The 21,723-nt window shown below is 40.5% G+C and overlaps 2 protein-coding genes and 1 long non-coding RNA gene across 6 annotated transcripts in view; 1 reads left to right on the forward strand and 2 right to left on the reverse strand.

The window, feature by feature from the left end:
* The window catches only part of LOC116039317 (zinc finger protein 239-like), a 69,346-nt gene that overhangs the window by 9,344 nt on the left and 38,279 nt on the right, over nucleotides 1-21,723 (reverse strand). The window lies entirely within an intron of this gene.
* Nucleotides 3,105-10,462, forward strand: LOC118496414. Its single transcript, XR_004898982.1, has 3 exons — nucleotides 3,105-3,118; nucleotides 3,186-3,197; nucleotides 10,353-10,462. It is a non-coding gene; the product is annotated as an uncharacterized LOC118496414 (long non-coding RNA).
* On the reverse strand, nucleotides 5,349-6,528 carry LOC118496403. Its single transcript, XM_036008030.1, has 2 exons — nucleotides 6,461-6,528; nucleotides 5,349-6,328 (listed from the first exon to the last, which is right to left on the reverse strand). The coding sequence occupies exon 2, from the start codon at nucleotides 6,254-6,256 to the stop codon at nucleotides 5,462-5,464; it is 795 nt and encodes a 264-aa protein (XP_035863923.1). The 5' UTR covers nucleotides 6,257-6,328; nucleotides 6,461-6,528; the 3' UTR covers nucleotides 5,349-5,461.

Raw genomic sequence — 21,723 nt, forward strand, 5'->3', positions numbered from 1 at the left:
CCCGTGACGCATCAGGAGCGCAACTTCAACCATGCGCACGCACGAACACGAGCCACTGTGGAGCGGTGCGTGGGGCTCCTAAAAGGTAGATGGCTCTGCCTGGCACACGCGGGGGGCACGTTGCTCTATTCGCCAGAGAAGGTGTGCAACATCATTTTGGCATGTGCCGTCTTGCACAACATGGCTGAGATAAACCGTGTGCCATTTGACGCGCTGGCCCCAGACCCAGAAGTGCCAGTGGAGCAGTGGGCAGCACCACCGGCTTTAGGAGCTGTTCAGCTCAGACGGGACCTTGTTAGGCGGTTTTAAGAGTAAGTTAAAATAACAGACTTCGTTTTCATTGTTTTATTTTTTTAAGTTTTCATTTATTTGCTTTAATGTCGTATTTATTGACACTAATGAATGGTTAATTTCGACCAGTAGTCTACAAATTTCTGTCTGTCTTTCCAGGACCTCATCCGTCAGGACCCTTGGCCGTGGTGGACGGGCCTCGGCTTGCACCTGCTCAGGCTCTGGGTGGGGCGCAAGGATAGGCTCAGGCTCCTGGATGGGCTGAGGGGGAGATGCCTCGATGGTGCTGGGGCCTGCAGTGCTATCATCTGCAAAACAATAGAGCAAAATTTAAATAAAATGAGTTAACTATGGACTTATGTGTGAGTTTTTTTTATTGGTCTATCAAATTTAAGTTTACTTACCATGAATGTCGTCGGTATCTCCCCCACCGGTGATACCTTCTAAAGACGCCCTTCCGATGAGGGCTGCCACCCGCGCCTCATTCGGTGTCAGCTGGAGGCTTGGATCCGGTGGGCCTCCCCCAGTCTGACTCTGGCTCCTCTTCAGTGCCGAGACGCGCCTCTTTGTGGCGATCTTTATATCTGACCACTTTTGTTTCACCTACAATAAACAAGAAAACTCATGCTTAACTTGATCACTATTGGTCTATATTAAGCAATAAAACATTCTTACCTCTGCTGGAGTGCGCTTCTCAACCCCCACACTATTAACAGAACTCGTAATTTGGGTCCATATTTTGTTTTTGTGGGCGCCTTTAATCCCACTCTTTAAACTCCCAAATAAAACAATTTTGTTTCTTTCCACTTCCCTGGTGATGGTCTCGATCTCCACGTCGGAGAAGTTTCTCTTCTTTGCCGTCTTTCGTGTGTCCATGGCGTAATATGAGGGCGGGGGGGAAGCGGAGACTTGAATATATAGGGGCGTGTTATTCTAATGACGATCGTTTTCAGCCGCGGCATTTATCAAGGGCAGGTATTGCGTACACCTGGATTTCAAAGGTACGCACAGCTTCATAAATCAGGCGGTGAGAGGAGTGTAAGCATAATCTTACGCCAACATATACGCCCGTTTCTACGCAAGAATGATAAATGAGGGCCGGACATGTGGCTTTTAACCCTCAATGCTTTTTAGCTTGAGTGGTTCTGGTTGTGTTTGGAAATTATTTTCCTACGGGCATTTAATCTAATGACATATCCAATCTAAAGATAACTACTAAGCGAGAACGTATGTGGACATAAATGTATAGCTGTTGACATACCACTGGTGTGTGTGTGTGTGTGTTGTGTGTGTGTGTGTGTGTGTGGTGTGTGTAAGTGCTGCAGAGCAGAGGTCGACCTTTGACCTTATGACTACTGCATGCTAGAGGCCCTTGCTCTGTCAAAGGGAGAACTAGTCTACTCCAAGAGAGATCTTCCAACATTGATAGATGTTGTAGATATAAAAAAAAGACAGAACATTGTATAACAATATTTGAAATACAAAGTCGAACAATATCACATTTGGATATACGAATTCATAAATAAAATAGCAGTTTGCTTAGAGGGCCAAGCTTCCTATAACTTTTTCTTTTTTAACTATCTCTTATAGTTTTCTTAAATCCTCTCTTTTCTAGTAAATAACAAGAACCTTGTTTGAGTCAGAGTTTTGATGTAATCATAGTTTCCGTTCCAACACCCTTCAGGGTCTTTTCAGTGATACTTTTACGGGATAAAAAATTGTGGTCTTAAATTCTTAGTTTCTGCTCTTAAGAGATGTATCATTTGTCGGTCATTCAAATACATACATACATAGTTGTCAGTTGCATATTGCGTTGTATAATTAATTATTATAAATAATTGAGCTCAGGTTGAAATGCAGATAACATGAGACCAGAGTAAAATGCAAGGTAGTACTACTTACTTTTAACGTTGGCGTTTTACAAAGAAACAAATTTGGGTCGGGGTGCAAAGTTGAATCTCATCTTACATTTTTTTTTCTTTTCTTTTTTAACACTGATCACATAAGGTTTAAAAATGTTTGTAATGTTTTTAATATAATTAGCTAAACTACTTGCTGCTATGTTATCTTTTTTAAATTGCCATCTTTCACCACATTAAACACAAACAATCTTTTAAGCGAATGTGGTTATGCTAGTTACATTAAAATGATACAAAATCAGTTTTGTATTCATGAATTCAAATTCATGTTGAACATACCATATCTTGTCTGTGAGACTTACATTATGGCGACGTGTTAATTCTGAATTGGGAAATTACGACGCAATGTCGCTAAAACATAAATGCATCTGGTGAAGTCATATAACTTCAAGGTAGTACTACTTACTTTTAACGTTGACGTTTTACAAAGAAACAAATTGGGTTCAGGGTGCAAAGTTGAATCTTATCTTACATTTTTTTACAACTATTATAAGCATTGTGTACATCAAGGAGAACAAAATATAATTTTAACAGCTGTATTAATACAAAAATGTCACAAGCACATATTTTTTAACGTTTGTATATTTAATATAATTAGCTTAACTATTTGCTGCTACGTTATCTTTTTTAAATTGACATCTTTCACCACATCAAACACAACCAATCTTTTAAGTCAATGTCAATGTTTGTCATTGTGAATTGTCAATGTCAATCACTACAAATCTGTTTTGCTAGTTACATTAAAATGATACAAAATAAGTTTTGTATTCACAAGTTAAAATTCATATGCATGTGTGGGCGAACATTAGTGATTCACATGCATAAGCGGCTACATGACAACATGAACTGTTTATGTGTGTGTGTGTGTGTGTGTGTGTGTGTGTGTGTGTGTGTGTGTGTGTGTGTATGTCTGTTTTTCGTGTGTGTGTGTGTGTGTGTGTGTGTGTGTGTTTCATGCTTATAATGGTACACAAGCACAAGAAAGTTGTAGGAGTGTGTGTATGGATGAATATTATACTCTTTCCTACATTTTGACCGTAAACAAAAAAAAGTGTGACTAAGTTGAATAAATCACTCAAAATTCAAAGAAAGTAGTCACAATGAATGTTATGTGTTCAAATGCCGTGTGTGATTTTGTGTGATCTGATGAAAAATACCATATTTATGGTACAGGGAATGTTGATGTGAAATGTTTTTTTTGACTTCTCACTGGTTAGCTCATTTGAACTGAAAACGTAATTTCCGGTAGAGTGTTCGGGCATGGGAAAAATAGGTGTGGAGGGAAAAGGGGAGTGAACACAGATCCCCGGGCCAGAACGAAGCAGGCACAGCCAGATGAGTACGGAGCAGCGGAGGACGCAGGAGGGCAGAGGACAGTGTGAGACAGACATACCAACCAGAGCTAAGCATGCACAGACATACGATCATCATTTTTTACAAAATGTAACGCCTGTGTGTGTGTGTGTGTGTGTGTGTGTGTGTGTGTGTGTGTGTGTGTGTGTGTGTGTGTGTGTGTGTGTGTGTGGGTGGGTGGGTGGGTGGGTGGGTGGGTGTGGGTGTGTGTATGTGTGTGTGTGGGTGGGTGGGTGGAGATGCATTGACCTTTGGGGCTTAGGCCCATTCACGCTTATTAGAGCTACTTCCTTAGCCTGTTGTAAAAGGAGCCTTGCATTTTTGAACATTCCTTTTTTTTTTTTACAGCCCAGTCTTACCCACTCTCTGGGCTCACAGTTATAACTGCTTCAGATAGTGTAAAGATACTCCATTCTTGCTCATTGGTTCATTTAAAAACACGCAATTTCCTGTATTGACACATTAATATGCAGTTTCCGGATTCCTACTCTGTAACATCCGGTCTGAGACACGCCCTCTTTCTGGAAGTTTCCGGAAGGATTGCGTCAGAAACATCTGGCAGATGTAAATCACGTTTTTGACAGCTCGTGACCTCTTGACCTGCAGGCCATCCATCAAACTTTATTACTTCCTGCATATTTGTCTGACAGAAGAGGGTTCCTATATCTCTCTGTCGGTGATTCATGAGTTGTCGGTGATACATGAGTTGTCGGTGATACATGAGTTGTCGGTGATTCATGAGTTGTCGGTGATACATGAGTTGTCGGTGATTCGTGAGTTGTCGGTGATTCGTGAGTTGTCGGTGATTCATGAGTTCTCGTGCGAATCAGCCGAGAACTGATTCAGACGACCGAGTGAGGTCTCTCCTCGAGCTCAGAGTAAAGCAAATCTACAACAAAAGCCATTCTTTCACTTCTGAAATAACATACAATGTTCTGCACATAGCCTAGCTAGGCCTACTGTAGGTTTGGTGTATAAATGTAGTATGTTAAATGCAATTAGGTTGCGCAGACAGTCCGAAACATTACAAGCTCGTCTCTGCTCGGCTGGCTCGGCTCGCAGACAACTCATGAGTTGCCGACAACTCACGAGTCCTCGATGACTCGTGAGTTGTTGATGTCTCGTGAGTTCTCGCGGGAGTCAGTCAATCGCCCGAATCAGCCGGCTACGTTGTCATGAGTGAATCTGATTCAGACGAACGAGCATAGCGAGCGAGTGAGGTCTCTCCTCGAGCTCAGGGTAAAGCAAATCAACAACAAAAGCCATTCTTTCACTTCTGAAATAACATACAATGTTCTGCACGTAGCCTAGCTAGGCCTACTGTAGGTTTGGTGTATAAATGTAGTATATTAAAATGCAATTAGGGCGAGCAGACAAGCTCACCTCGCCGACAACTCATGTTTTTCTTTTGTCTTCAAAAAACTTTATTATTCAAGTACAGATACACATACACATTGAAAACATTACATGCATACGTACATACATGAAAAAGGGGCGGATGGAACTTACATTAAAGAGGTTGTACGTCATTGTGAATGTTCAGAGTCCGGATGGCTTTCTTATTTGTCAGTCCTATTACAGTTTAAAAATATATTATAGGTGACTGAATAGTGACTCAAGTGACTCGCACAACCTGGATCAGTTTAGTGAGTGACTCAGAATAACCCGAATCCTTAAAAGGAATCAAGTTTGCCAGGCCTATCTTAAATGTGCTGCACTTTGACCAAACAAATTTCCCAACTCTGGGATAATAAAGTATAGTTTGACTTTGACTTTGTTTCAGTTACAAAAAGTCAAGTAGTTTAGATAAATGTTCAGGGTTTTCTGATCAGACACAAACAGTTTGTCAGCTGTTTCAGTGTGAACAAGTCTTTTTGTTCTCACTGCAGCTTCTATCTTTACTTTACACTGAAGTCTTTGAGTTCTTTCTTCATCTCATCAAAGTCCTTAACGACTTTCTGACAGTGATCAGCTGACTGGATGATGGAGTTTCCTAACTTTTCATGCTCTTCAGGGGTCGCATTGAGTCTGAAGACTTTCACAATGAGCAATAACAGATCACCTATGACACTCATCAGTATTGCAGCTGCAGACAAAACTTCTTCACTCCTTCCTGCCAGTTCAGTAACTCGTGTCAGAATCCTCTGAAACTCCTCCATGTCTGTCAGAGTCTTTTCAGCCTGCAGTTCAGCTGATCTTTGCTCCAACTTCTCACATGTCTTCTTTATTTTTTCCAGGTTGTACTTCAGCGGTTCAACGATCTCCATGAACTCTTTCCCTAGTTCTTCTACTTTCTTTACACTTCCGTTCTCTTTCATTGTTTTTGTTACATTTACACCAACAACCACAGCTCCTCCTCCTGCTGCAGCTGCTGCTACTGCTAATGGTCCTACTGCTGATAAACTAGCCCCCCCAGTGAATGGAGCTGCAAGGACCAGGAGTGCTATTCCTATTACTGCTCCTATTCCTACTCCTCCAGCAACAGCTCCTGCTGTTCTGACTTTATCTGTTGTCTTCTGCATCTTTCTGACTTCATCAGAGATCTCCCTAAACTCTCCTGCAATCTGTCTCATCCTGTGTTCACTGCTGGCAAACTTTCTGATGAATGAAGTTGCATGTGTAATAAATGTATGCATCAGTTCAGACAGATTAGGAGGGAAGTCTTTGTTCAATCTTCTTAGAACGAAGGCCATCTTTAGGAATCTTCCTCCTCCTGAATGTGTTCAGATTTCCTCTGCAGAGTCTGTTGAAGAAGCTGAACTCTTCTGAGAGGAACAAAGAGACGTCATCAGATAAGACTCTTCAAAGCTTCATGGTTAGTCTGATCTCTTCTTAGATTCAGTTATTAACAGTTTTAATGATATTATTTGGTTTTAGTTGTTAGTGGTTGTTCTCACCTGTTTGTGTGCAGAAGCTGTGTGAGGCTGAGCAGGTAGAGACGCACTGAGTGCACTGTGCTCAGTCTGCACTGATCAGAGTCTGCAGCTCCACAGCCATTCAGTGGAGGGGAAACACTGTCTGTACTTTTGACCAATCAGCAGAGAGAGAGAGAGAGAGACACACACACACACACACACACACACACACACACACCTAAATATAAAATGAAGCAATACAAACAACCCTGAATCTGACTTTGGTTTGACTTGAATCCATCCCAAAATAATCAACCCTAGTGATATGCTAATTAAAACCAAAGGCACAATTATTATCAGACAAACACTGAGTTTAAGCAGCAGAGTAAACTAACTTCAGCCAACATGAACAATAACACTGATATATTTGATATGTTGGATGGATGGTTTAATATTTAACTTTGGACTCTTGGACTGAGAATTATTCTATTGAAGCTGTAAATTCATGTTTATTAATTCTGATCAGACCGGATCCTGGTTCATACAGAGAGAGGAAAGGTAGTTAGTGTCTCTGGGCCCTATCTAAATCACCAAACATCCTTCATCCTCTATACTTTGTTCTCTTTCTAAAGAAATCAAAAAAAGTGCAGCACAAAGCCCAACCCAAGTCTCTTTGCTAGTTTAAGACCGATGCAGTTGTCAGTTTCCCATCCAGCGCCCACGTCGTTTAAACAGCAAATGCACCTGCACCCATCTGTGGCCCATGGGGCTGCTGGTCTTACAGGGAAGTGTATTCAGGTGCATTCTGGGTGTGCTGGTCTTACAGGGAGGTGTATTCAGGTGCATCCTGGGTGTGCTGGTCTTACAGGGAAGTGTGTTCAGGTGCATTCTGGGCGTGCTAGTCTTACAGGGAGGTGTATTCAGGTGCATCCTGGGTGTATTGCTATCTTGAGGCAGCGGGAAGTGATGGCGCCATTGACCAACAAAAACCTGGTCTAAAGTCAATAACGCAGCATTTCATTGTTATTTTAACAGAGCATTAGTAAAATGCTCCTAGGCTCGTGCACAGTGCGCGCACACTATGCTTGTTACACACACAGGGACGCACAGCAGCACACACACATGCAGAAGATTACAAATAAAAATATTACGGTGCAAATCCTCCATCATAACAGCAATGCTCCAAGGTCCAAACGCGCCTGGCTTTTAAAGGGAATGGGAGATGATCTCTGATTGGTTTATTGCATGTTACGCCCGAAACACACCTCTGATTAATGAAGACACTGTGGGAGTGCGGAACAAACGAGACAAAGTTAAATTCAGTTGAGTCTGTTTACTCCCACTTTCTATCCACAGCTTACAGCTTCAGCTCACACTTCAGGTTACACTTCCAGGTTACACTCAAATGCTCACAAACCACACAGCTTGAAACAGTGTCCCAACAATGCCCCCTCTTCCCCATGAGCTCCCTTCTTAAAGGAGCCACAGTTTCCAGTGAATGTCTATATATTGTGGGTCACCACACAGGCCCCCCCAGAATTCACCCCCAGAAAAGTGCAAATCAGTTAAGTCCCCAAGTATAATAACAGTCCCAAATTAAACAGTCAACGCAGTGGGGACCGGACTAGGCGGCCAAAACGGCTGCGCTTAACAGGTGCAGGGACGAGGAAAGGGGCCGAAGCTGGCGCGGAGCATGAGGGAATTTAAATCGGCATATTAGCCAGTCATCGTCATGGACCCTAAAGTCTCTTTTTCTCCTGATTCTTCCATTGGGGGTTAGTCCTCCTACAGAGCTAGCAGTTCCATCATGCAGCATTACGCACGGGGGTCACCACAGTATTTATATGTTTACAACAGGCCTACCTGATGGTAGCCGCGCACTAAGTCTACCTTGGAAAAAATGCTGGTCCCTGCCACGTGAGCAAAGAAATCCTGATATGTGGAACTGGGTATCGGTCGGGGGTCGTGGCGTTGTTCAGGTGACGAAAATCGCCACAGGGGTGCCAACTGCCATCTGCCTTAGTAACCATGTGGAGGGGAGAAGCCAAGGGAGCGCACAATGCCCAGTCCATGGTTGCAAACTCCTCCCTGGCGATTGCAAGCTTAGCTGAATCGAGGCGCCGAGCACGTGCATAGACTGGGGATCCGGTGGTAGTAACATGGTGCTCAACCCCATGCTTGGCCACAGCTGCTGAAAACGTGGGTGTGGTGAGGTCAGGGAACTCTGCCAGGAGGCGTTGGTACACATCCCCTGCCACCAGCATGTTAGACAGGCCGAGTGTCTCTGCCACTCCCAGGATGCATGGGTATGTAGCAAAAGAGACAGGATCAATCAAGCGGCAGTTTTTAACATCCACCAGCAGCCTAAATGCACACAGAAAATCTGCCCCCAGGAGAGGAACAGATACAGCGGCCATAATAAAGTCCCAGCCGAACCGCTGCCTGCCGAAACCTACCTGGTGCCATAGGTCCATATAGGCGTGCCATTAGTGGCGTCCATAGGAGGGCCATGTCCATTGGCCATATATATATATACATTTGTATAATATATATAATATATATACATACTACAGTAAACAACACAAACAATATATATGTATGTATTGTCAAGTAAGTTGAGATCCCTCGCCCTCACCAGCAGTGGAAGGTAAGGGACTTTCCACTGATGGCCTTACATCACAGAGGGAAGTAAGAGATTTTCCTGTACATTAGGAAAACAAGGGACTCTCCGCCGGAACAGATGATGCATAATGTAATGCACAAAGAATAATAACAAAGTTATGCAGGCATAAGTGTGATTTCACTATAAAGTAGTGTGTTTAAAAATGATTATATACCATGTAACCAAGATTGAAGTAAATTTGTTAGTTGATTAGATAAAGAATAAGATAGCAATGGGAAAGAAGCAATTGCATATGGAATAATGTGTTTAACCAAGATAGCACTGTAAAAAGGAAGATGTTGAGACTTGTTGAGACATGTTGAAACATGTTGAAATGCTTGCTGTGGTGAGGAGGCCGTACATGGGCCGGGGGTTGCACAAGGGACGAGAGAGTGACTCACATTCATTCTTAGAGGAGGAGATATATACAAACCTATTATAAACAGTACCCTGAGTAGCGCATACACATAGAGACACCAATAAGCATAAGCACACACTCATTCTTGAAGGATGACACACACACCCAGCACACACAGCACACAGAGTAGCGCATACACATAGACACACAAACACGAATAAACACACTCATTCAAAAAGGATAAAAAGGAAGAACACAGGGTGGATCGGGGTTAGTCCTCCGGCCGGCTCTCGGGGTTCAAGACTTGCTGATCGATCGACCACATCGGAGCAACAATCTTGAACTCAAAACTTTTAACTCAGGAGAAAGAGCAACGAACAAGCCAACATAGCAAAAAGGGAATATTCTACATCCTACAGTCGAAACGGGAGCTCCGGCCAGGAAGAGGATTAACCATCCCCACCCGGCCGTGGGACATCAATTGATTATCAAGGATCACTCTTTTGTTCGCCCTGCCAGCGGTGACTGTTTGGATACGAGACTTTGCGGACTTTTGAATCGAGTCGGGAGTTTCAACTGAAAACCAGCAGTACGGCAGGTCAGGAGGAACCGTACCAGCCAGTACACCTCCTCCCTCTCTCTCTACAGAGCTGGACATTCAATCATTCCAGCTCCAAGCCTTTTCAACAGGGGTTTGAAAATTTCAAAAAAATTTTACTTTATGAATTTTAGATCAAATTAATCGTTTTTAGTGTATGAACAATCAATATTAACGAATTATATGCTGTATATGCTCCCTTGCTAAATCCTGCAATAAAAACACTTATTGAAGTTAAAGAAGAATTTGTGGACATTGAATTCATGACGTTTCATCCTAAGTAATAAGTAACAGGAGGTGTGTTCAACAACTAAAGAGGTTCTAATAGGTTGCTCTAGCCATAGAAATTAAACGGACCCTTGGGGCTCACTGTACGAGCCACTAAAACCAAACCTAGCAACTACCAAGTGCACAGATCATTAAGAGGAGAGCTGGCATTAACGTGCGTGACTGTTGCGGTACCTGACCCAGGGGCCATTCGGTTGGGTGCGGTGCTAGAGTAAGCAGGGTAGACGTACGGAAGAAGGCAGTTAGAAGCTAGGTGTGTCTCCTCGCCACCAGCTTAAATAGTCCCTTGACCTAGCAGGGTAATACCCATAGGTGAAGAGGCTCGGACCCTTTAAACGGAGAGCTGGTCCAGGACCCCCTCAAGGGGGTTAACTCGGGGATCTAACAGTATATACGGTATACATACTACAGTAAACAACACAAACAATATATATATATATATATATATATATATATATATATATATATATATATATATATATATATATATATATATATATATATACAATTTACAATTTATAACCTGAAGAAACCTACAATAAAAAAAGAGAGCAATATTCACAGCAATGAAAATAGAAAGTAAAGAGCCAGAGAGTTGCATAAACATGTAACACGGTTCATATATAATCTGTCCAAGACTAATATTCTGTTTCTGCAACAGGAACATGTTCAGCCTCTATACAGCGTGCAGCGTGTTGCTATGGTTACCGTGCTGAAGGACATGTTTCCTCTGAACGGTGGTAAACAGCTCTGAGTTCTGTTTTCTCTCGTTTGGTGTCTCACACCACGAGTTGTTTGTTCCTCTTTGATAATCAGCACCTGACCTTTCTTTGGCCTTTCAGTTCTGTCACAACCAGCAACACAAGTACACAAGGTACTACACAAGTAGAGAAGATACTACACAAGTACACAAGGTACTACACACAAAGTATTACACAAGTACACAAGGTACTACACAAGTACACAAGGTACTACACAAGTAGAGAAGATACTACACAAGTACACAAGGTACTACACACAGAAAGTATTACACAAGTACACAAGGTACTACACAAGTAGAGAAGGTACTACACAAGTACACAAGGTACTACACAAGTACGTAACTTCTGCTTTCAATACAATTCCCAGACTCATTTCAGCCTCCAGGGGCCTCCTGGGGCCTCCTGGCCTCTCTGGACTCGTCCTCCAACACTCAATACAAGTCCCTCCCACTTGGCTTATCTTATTGGCTGAGCAAGCACTCTTTCCTCTGATAAAACTGCATGTGATTGGTCAATAGACCCATCAGTCAGCTGCCATCTTGGCTCTGCCACTGGTCTGCATCAGAAACAGAAGAAAATTGTATTTTCATTCAGAAAGATGACTAACTCAGGGATTAATCTCTCTGGAATTACTCATGGAAAGTAATATATATTTCACAATTTGTTTATTCTTTCTTCAGATATTTACTGACTCAACTAGCAAAAAAAGATGTTATCATTTGCAGATTAGTGGTCCATCCAAACATTCATTAATTATCAGATAGAGACACACACACACACACACACACATGAGAACATTAAACAGTCAAACACAGAAAATTTATCACAGAGTTATAATAATATAAAACAATTCCAATAGAAAATATCAGTCCCAGCCAGCTGAAATGTGTGATATGCCTCAGTTATATAGTTTAATATAGAACTCCTCCCTCTGAGTGTTACACACGTAGTCTCAAACCTGGACTCACAGCACGTATCTATACATCACATCAAATATAATATCAACAATAATTTATCAGCTACATGTACCAAGGTGGTATTTATCCTCTGCTACTTATATTCACACTGTACTTATTTATATTTGTGCTACACGACAACAGAATTTGTACAATCCATTTGAAATAATCTTTTTTTTTTTTTTTTATTGAGTTAAAGCAAGATCAGAACAAACAATGTAATCCTCTTCTATCAAGCATTCTGTAAAATACAGTAAAACCCAAATATAATAAATATTACAGAAACATATAATGACCAATAAAGTATCTTCAATAAAAAACAAGTTTAAATATGGAAAATGAACTATTAAATCAAACCAAACTTAGAGGAACCAGAATATTGGGGTGTGCCTTCAAGATACTCAAATTACTGACACAACAGAATCAAATATAATAAATTAATAAAGACCACAACTCAAACAAATGATGTTTGTACAGGTGTGATCTACTCAGTCCACCTTTCCCATCTTTTCAAAAACTTGTCCTTTCTAATAGAAAAAGTCATTCTTTCCATCCTAAAAAATATCATAAATAATGTCAATCTGCTGGTTTCAGCCACTTTCTAGTGATGGCTTTTCTTTGAAATAGCAATAGATCATCATCTATATCATATCATATATAAATCCATCATGAGAACATTCTCTAAATACAGCGCTCTAATTTAACCTGGAGTAATGTTTGAAACTATCTTTTTTTTTTTTTTTTTTTTTTTTAAACATGTATTTATTGAGTTTTTGTACATTTGACAGACAAAAACAGTACAACAAGGCACATGACATCAAACAGAAAGGAGACCAAGGATCAAATGTAGTAGCTGTAGTACCCACAGTCATGAATCTGTACATCCAGAGGTGAAATACATACAGCAGTTGTTTATCTCAACACGCTATAGTGCAGATGGCACACTACAGACATTAGGAGTATGTTATCTTATTTGGACAAAAAAAGAAATGCTCAGTCCAGCTAGTTATCACTCCAACCATCCACATCCATATTGTTATTCTCAAGGAAATTTAAGAAAACGTTCCAAATTTTCCAGAACTTATCAAGCCTATTTTTTGTTGTGTAACTTATCTTTTCTAAAGCTAAGTAAAAAGTCATTCCACTCAACCATTGCAATGTGCCACAAGGTGTGTCTGATTTCCATGAGCAAGCAATGCATCGTTTGGCTTCTAAAAAACTAATATTCAGTAGAGATCTAACTTTGTTAGAGGTTATAAAGCCATCTGGGTAGATATTTAATAAGCATAATTTAGAGCTAAGGGGCACCTCCTCGCCAGTGATCTGGCTTGTCAGGTCCAACACATGAAGCTATATTTTTTAATTAATCTTACTGTCTACTTCATGTATTATTTATGTCTTATTGTAACTATGTTACTTTATACATGTTTTATTTATGTCTTATTGTAACTATGTTACTTTATACATGTTTTATTTATGTCTTATTGTAACTATGTTACTTTATACACGTTTATTTATGTCTTATTGTAACTGTTACTTTATACTTTATACACGTTTATTTATGTCTTATTGTAACTGTTACTTTATACTTTATACATGTTTTATTTATGTCTTATTGTAACTATGTTACTTTATACACGTTTATTTATGTCTTATTGTAACTGTTACTTTATACTTTATACACGTTTATTTATGTCTTATTGTAACTATGTTGCTTTATACTTTATACATGTATTATTTGTCTTATTGTAACTATGTTACTTTATACTTTATACATGTATTATTTATGTCTTATTGTAACTATGTTACTTTATACATGTTTTATTTATGTCTTATTGTAACTATGTTACTTTATACATGTTTTATTTATGTCTTATTGTAACTATGTTACTTTATACTTTATACACGTTTATTTATGTCTTATTGTAACTGTTACTTTATACACGTTTTATTTATGTCTTATTGTAACTATGTTACTTTATACACGTTTATTTATGTCTTATTGTAACTGTTACTTTATACTTTATACACGTTTATTTATGTCTTATTGTAACTGTTACTTTATACTTTATACACGTTTATTTATGTCTTATTGTAACTATGTTACTTTATACTTTATACATGTATTATTTGTCTTATTGTAACTATGTTACTTTATACATGTTTTATTTATGTCTTATTGTAACTATGTTACTTTATACATGTTTTATTTATGTCTTATTGTAACTATGTTACTTTATACTTTATACACGTTTATTTATGTCTTATTGTAACTGTTACTTTATACTTTATACACGTTTATTTATGTCTTATTGTAACTATGTTACTTTATACTTTATACATGTATTATTTATGTCTTATTGTAACTATGTTACTTTATACTTTATACACGTTTATTTATGTCTTATTGTAACTATGTTACTTTATACTTTATACATGTATTATTTATGTCTTGTTGTAACTATGTTACTTTATACTTTATACATGTATTATTTATGTCTTATTGTAACTATGTTACTTTATATTTTATACACGTATTGTCTCTTATTGTTACCTGGAGTCTGACTGTGAGTAACTGTAACTAAATAACTTCTCTGAGGAGATTAATAAAGTAATCTGATTCTGATTTATATGACTTTAAAATATCAATAAACAACATTTCAACCTCAACTACCTTAACTACCTTGTACTACACTGTAAACTGCAGTATTAGATATTCCTGTATGACGAAGAGCTTTAGTGGTTCTTACCTGTTGGAGAGGAGATGCAGGTGAAGCAGCTCTGAGAGCGCTCAGTCTTCTCTCTCTGTCCTCTGTCTGTCTGTCCTCTCTCTCTCTGTCCAATCAGCTTTAAGTACCAACTCTGAGTAGTTTCTCTGAAATCACATGATGAGAGACACCTATCACACAGCAGCAGCATATCCTGAATCCTGCAACAAACAGAGGAAAATCTGCAACACAACCTGTGAAATTCAAAGGAAACTTTAAACATGAGACGCCCTGAACACAAGATCCAACAATTCCCCCCAAGAGCATTTAGTGCAACTGTGGTGAGTAAAACCTACTGAGGAAAACACATACACACAGACACACACACACACACACACACACACACACACACACACACACACAGAACATTTATCACAAAGGTTAAGGTATAATAATATAAAACAATTCCAATAGAAAATATCAGTCCCAGCCAGCTGAAATGTGTGATATGCCTCAGTTATATAGTTTAATATAGAACTCCTCCCTCTGAGTGTTACACACGTAGTCTCAAACCTGGACTCACAGCACGTATCTACACATCACATCAAATATAATATCAACAATAACTTATCAGCTACATGTACCAAGGTGGTATTTATCCTCTGCTACTTATATTCACACTGTACTTATTTATATTTGTGCTACACGACAACAGAATTTGTACAATCCATTTGAAATAATCTTTTTATTTTTTTAAATTCTCTTTTTATTGAGTTAAAGCAAGATCAGAACAAACAATGTAATCCTCTTCTATCAAGCATTCTGTAAAATACAGTAAACCCCAAATATAATAAATATTACAGAAACATATAATGACCAATAAAGTATCTTCAATAAAAAACAAGTTTAAATATGGAAAATGAACTATTAAATCAAACCAAACTTAGAGGAACCAGAATATTGGGGTGTGCCTTCAAGATACTCAAATTACTGACACAACAGAATCAAATATAATAAATTAATAAAGACCACAACTCAAACAAATGATGGTCGTACAGGTGGGATGTACTCAGTCCACCTTTCCCATCTTTTCAAAAATGTGTCCTTTCTAATAGAAAAAGTCATTCTTTCCATCCTAAAAGATATCATAAATAATGTCAATCTGCTGGTTTCAGCCACTTTCTAGTGATGGTTGTTGAATTTCAAATAGATATCATCATGCGAACATGGTCGGCTGTGGCTCAGTGGTAGAGTGGTTTCCTGCCAATCAGAAGGTTTGTGGTTCGATCCCTGTCCCTGCAGTCCCATGTCAAAGTGTCCTTGGGCAACACACTGAACCCCGAGTTGCCCCTGATGCTGCTCCATCGGAGTGTAAGTGTGTGTGAATGTTTATCTGATGAGCAGGTGGCACCTTGTATGACAGTCTCGGCCACAGTGTCTGAATGTGTGTGAATGGTTCCTGTACTGTGTAAAAGCTTTGAGTAGTCGTTAAGACTAGAAAAGCGCTATATAAATACAGTTTTATATTACATTTTTAGTTTTATATACATACGTTTTATATACATTTACATTCTCTAAACCTAAATCCTGCAACAAACAGAGGAAAATAACTGTGACACAGCCTGTGTGAAATTGAAAGGAAACTTTAAACAGGAAACGCCCTGAACACAATACCCAACAATTCCAATAATCCCCCCAAGAGCATTTAGTGTAACAGTGGTGAGGAAAACTTCCTTTTAGGAAGAAACCTGGAACAGATCCAGGCTCTTGGTGGGGGGGGGAGTGATGAACAGTGGCAATAATAGTCACAATAAAGATAATGGATCTATGAATCTATGAGGGGCCGTATAAGACATTATTCATTCTGGTACTCTCACATACATACATTCTGCTTTCACATTTTTTCTCTCATAAGAATATATTTTTAACTCACACATTCATACATTTTACTCTCATATTTTTATATTTTAACTCACACACAGTAATATGTTTCTCTCATATTTCTATATTTGACATACATATTCATATATTTTTGATCTCATGCAGTCAAAATTTTAAATCATATATGTATATAAGAAGAAAATATATAAGAAGAAAATGTATGCATGTGTGAAGAAAATGTGAGAGAAGAATGTGTGTGTGAGAGAAAGTAGTAGAAATGGAATGAGTATAGTAGAAACAGATGGCAGCTAATTTCTCGCACTGTGATTGGCTGTCAACCTCATGCTGTGATTGGCTGAGAAACTCGAGCAGGGTCATGTTCAGGTCGCGATCAGCATGGACGGAGAGGAGACGAACGCTTTGCAACAAGACATTGGAGTTTTAAGAACTATTTTAACATCTTCTGATACTATTTCTGTCATCGAGCGGCAAAGGACATGCTCATCTGCACCTCATGTTCACAGCACGGCAGAAAGAGAAATGAGACAAATTTTCAGACCAGCCAGGCGGCAACTCACAAGTCCCTGCTACAGGCCACGCAGCTCATGCAACACAAGGCCAAACTGGGGGATCACAGCAGTCTTTGCGATATCAAACGCAGCAACACTGGCAAATGGGGAAAAGGGAAGAATAAATAAGCTCTATTTTTCTGGTGCTGATTTGTATAACTGATTTGATTGTACTGGCAAGTGACCGCGCCCCCACCTGTCTAGCCTAGATTTAGCGTGCAATCGTGTCCGATCTCATGCCCTCACTGCACTGACATATTATAAGGCTTCAATCTGTTGTGTGGGAGACAGAACGGACCCAAACGCCAGGCTCAGCAAAAACAGGTTTATTAGAATTAGAATGACAAGAGGGAAGGAGGAGTGGGGAGGCGGACGCCAAGGGCAGGAGTGAGGGCCCTGGGGCTGGGATAGGATGGTGAGGGAGCTTACTGGGATAGGATGGTGAGGGAGCTTACTGGGAAAGGATGGTGAGGGAGCTTACTGGGATAGGATGGTGAGGGAGCTCACTGGGATAGGATGGTGAGGGAGCTTACTGGGAAAGGATGGTGAGGGACTCACTGGGATAGGATGACGCGCGGGGAAACCGGAGCTGAGGGAACCGAGGAGGAGGCACTGGAGTCCGGGTAACAGGGGAGTCGAAGAGGGGATGGCTGGAAGCAGGAGCGGAGGTAGGACGGAGCAGAAGCAGAGGCAGGGTGGAACAGGGAGCCGTGAGGAGGGGACCGAATGGTGAAGCCAGCTGACTGGAGGTAACGCAGAGGTATGGAGAGAATGGCTGCAGGGGAGAAACACAAAGAGGGTCAGCAACAGGTAAGTACAAGAATTTTCAGAGCGCTTGTATTGCGTGTCACCAGGATGACTGAAACAATGATCAAGGGAAGATGATGAGTGGATCCGTAGTTCAAATACTGGGCTTGATTGTAGATGGCTGGCAGGTGTGGACGGCGGGAGAGGCGATGGTGGAATGACGAGCAGGTGTGTGTAGTCAGCTGGCAGGAGCAGGCAGGAGGGGGGGAAACACAGGAGACACAGAGAGAGGCAGGGCCAACAGAGAAACTGACAGTGGAAAATAAAGTAGGAACTAGCAAAATAGAAAACAAAACAAAAACTCTGACCCCAACCATCACACAGACATGCTCTTTGTCACGCTAAGTTTATGTCCTGGCTTCCTCAGATGTAAATATGTTAATTATGTTACTGTAAATATGAAGAGAAGGAACAACAGCCGTTGTGCGGACCAGGTTGAAGTTAGTTTTAGGTTGGATATTCAACATACAATCGGCTAACCTCTGCTGCTTCTGCCGGTCCTGAGTGGACAATGGCCTCAATAAGAAATGTAAAAAAGAGGCTTTAGGAATTGAATCTTCCATGTTGTGAATACATAATAAATTACAATTATAATAAATTTCCAGGGGCATTATACACCTGTGTGACAGGTTATTAGTTTTTTGGGGGTAGTAATAGTTTATAGATAGTTTAGTTTAGTTTAATAGTTTAGTAACTATAAACATTTTGTGGAACTATAAAAATAATTTGAATGTTTACAATGTTCAATTTAAGACCAGAAATGGACTAAATTGTCTTCTTCTTTGTTGGAGTAATATAGTTTATAATTAGGAGGGGATACTGGTACTCTTTGGGAGATGTCACTCTAAAAGATGGATGGTAGAAGTAACTCTTGGAAATATAAAGACAAATCTTGATGTTTCCAGGTACTGGATGACAACAATTTGAGTTCAACTCGCCAACCGCGGTCCTCATCTCTAACATAAGCTAGACACTCTTATGCATCTTCAGACAGTTTGACCAGTCCAACAACTGCCTCCCCATCAAACAGTACTTCTGCAGTTCAGTCTTTTGCCTCATCACTTGGACGTGAAGTCTTATCCACTCATACTCCAGCCTCGACCTACCACAGCAATATCTCATCTGACACCACCATTTCTGCAAGCGCTTCTTCTAATAAACTGCCAGTATGTCCTTCCACCAGTCAGCCTTCTCCCCTACCATTTGGAGGAACACCTTCAGTTGATCCAACCCTGGTCCTGACTTGGCCAAACGGTACAAGCTCACCCTACCAAAGCAGCACTCCAGCAAGTCATTCCTCTGAGTTACCCTCTACCTCAACACACCATCAAGCAGCAAACTATGATAACTACCTTTCAATAATGTCTGTACTGTCTGCCCTTTCCTCTGATGAGGAGGAACTGAACCAGGCTATACTAGCAAGCCTGCATAGTGAAAGGTTAGTAGGCCTACAAATGTAAATGTTTTAAGATTTAGAATCTTTCAATTTTGTACTATTATTGATACTTGCTATCATACCTGACAATTTTACTGAAGTTTAAATTTGTCAATGAACAATACACATGATACACTCCTACAACTACATTGTATAATGTAACTTATTGTTCTTGTTAACTATTTCATTAACTATTTCATTATTTATTTGGTATTTGATTGCTGTATGTGCAATGCAAAAAAAGGTCTGCTTTTGTCATCTTCTGTCTCTTCTGCTGTCGTGTGCTTGTTTCTCTTGATGTCCATTTCTGCAGATTACCAATGTATTAATGTTGTTAGATTACCAATGTATTAATGTTGTTAGATGTCATCTCTCAAGGTTGAGCACCTGCTCTTTTCTCCTTCAGGAGAAAGCAACGGTGAAATGGCGATTGTTCTCACGGACACACGCGCGATATCAACTGGCTCGTTATCCTCCAGACAGCGACGGCCCACGTCTCTTTTTCTTTCGCTCATTTCGCCGTGTGCGCGCGCGTGTGCGCTCGCGGTGTGAAGCGCGTTCGCACTATTGTCTGAGATGGACACAAATTTTTTTTGACGACCTAGTTAAGGCGGTAGGGTTCCCCAGCTTAGGCGGGCCGCCCGACCTGCAAAGTACTGCGGGAAACCCTGGAGTAATGAAAATGGCCCAACTCGAGGGGCGGCACCAAGCATGCATTTGAAAATCTCACTGCATGCAATTGGATAACACTACGACCAATCACAACAATACACGGGGTGATGTATCCAGAGCCCCATACGCTTAGCTAACTGGTAGATTAAACTGTCGTCATCTGTTCAGCTCGCCTCTGGCCCGCCTATATCAGATACACTGATGTGATTGGTGCAGCTCGGCTACAAGGGTATAGTTAATGAGCATCATTACTCAATGCCAGAGTGACTCGCTGAGCTAATTCAAATTGTGCTCTTGCGAGAACTCTGGATTTCCAGGGTAATGCACAGTCACTGTGAGGCTGAAACTGACTCCCAATCAATGTTCCATTTAACACTAACAACATTTCAATACCATAACACGAGTCATTTGCTTTCTGCAGTGCACAGTTTTCATCCACCTGTGCCCCCACCTGCCTGTGCACACATCCCGTGCATGAATCCTAAATTCACAATTCAATTCAATTCCTAAATTCGAGCCGCAGAGGTGGATGGCATCGCAGGGTGTCCGGTGCCAGACTGGAGCAAAGACCACTATAGGAGCCGTTAGCGCGGATACAACTGCCCACCGGCCTGGGAGTGCACCATCCCTTTATCACTATTAAATCACTGTTCTTTATTATCAACGTTTCATTGCTTTGAAGACCAAGTTTTACCAAGTTGGATTGCTTTTATGAACTTCTACTATCTAGCCTACTTTTAGTTCTCAACACAGAGTCTGTTTCAGCCCCCCCTCCCCCCCTTTTTTTGTAGGGTGGTAGGGGAAGACTTGTTTTAGGGGACTACGTTTGTTTCTGCCTTTCTATTGCCAGACAACTGTCTGTTAAATGATTAACTAAATAAAACTCTTATTTCCAGACATTTCCAGCCCAATACTAATGACTCCTCCAGCTTGATGTCACTGAGCCAGAGCCAGGACACAAGGGTCCCCCCACCTTTCTGACTATTTTAAGAGTCAGGACCCAGATCTGAACTTCCCACCCCCAACAAAAGTGTGGAAAGTCTGAGCCAAAAACTCCAGGAATATCTCACATTCCTAGAGTCCCTCCCTGCTCGGCTGCAGAGTGTGTGTGAGTGTGTGTTGGGGGATGGTAGGCAGCCGACCAAACCACTGTGAGGCTTATGGAGGGGGGTAGTAAAACTTGTGTCTCATGTTTTTCCCTGGTTAAGAGAGTCCGAACCCCCCTGTCCTCCCCAATGAGCTGTGGGCTGAACTCCAGGATCAACTTCTGCCTGACTCATTTCTGCTTCATTGGATCAACAATCTTTTTCAACACTTCATCTGCTTTGACAAGAACATTTAATTTAAACTCCTCTTGTTGGCTGTTTCCTCTCCTCTTGTTGGCTGTTTCTGAGAAGTAAAGCGTGGAAATCTTGTGGAGTCAACACGGAAGAATTGGTGAGAAACTGAGAGTTTAACTGTTTGTTTAAAGCAGCCGCTTCACAAGAGTAGGGGTGGAAAGTATTTTACTCAACTGCTCTCTGCTTTACAATTCAGAGGTACTATTACTTAAGTATTTCCATGTTATTCTACTTTATACTTCTAGTTAATAGCTTAAGTAACTTTTCAGA

The sequence above is a fragment of the Sander lucioperca genome, chromosome 12 (assembly GCF_008315115.2).
Source record: "Sander lucioperca isolate FBNREF2018 chromosome 12, SLUC_FBN_1.2, whole genome shotgun sequence".
In the NCBI taxonomy this organism is placed as follows: Eukaryota; Metazoa; Chordata; class Actinopteri; order Perciformes; family Percidae; genus Sander; species Sander lucioperca.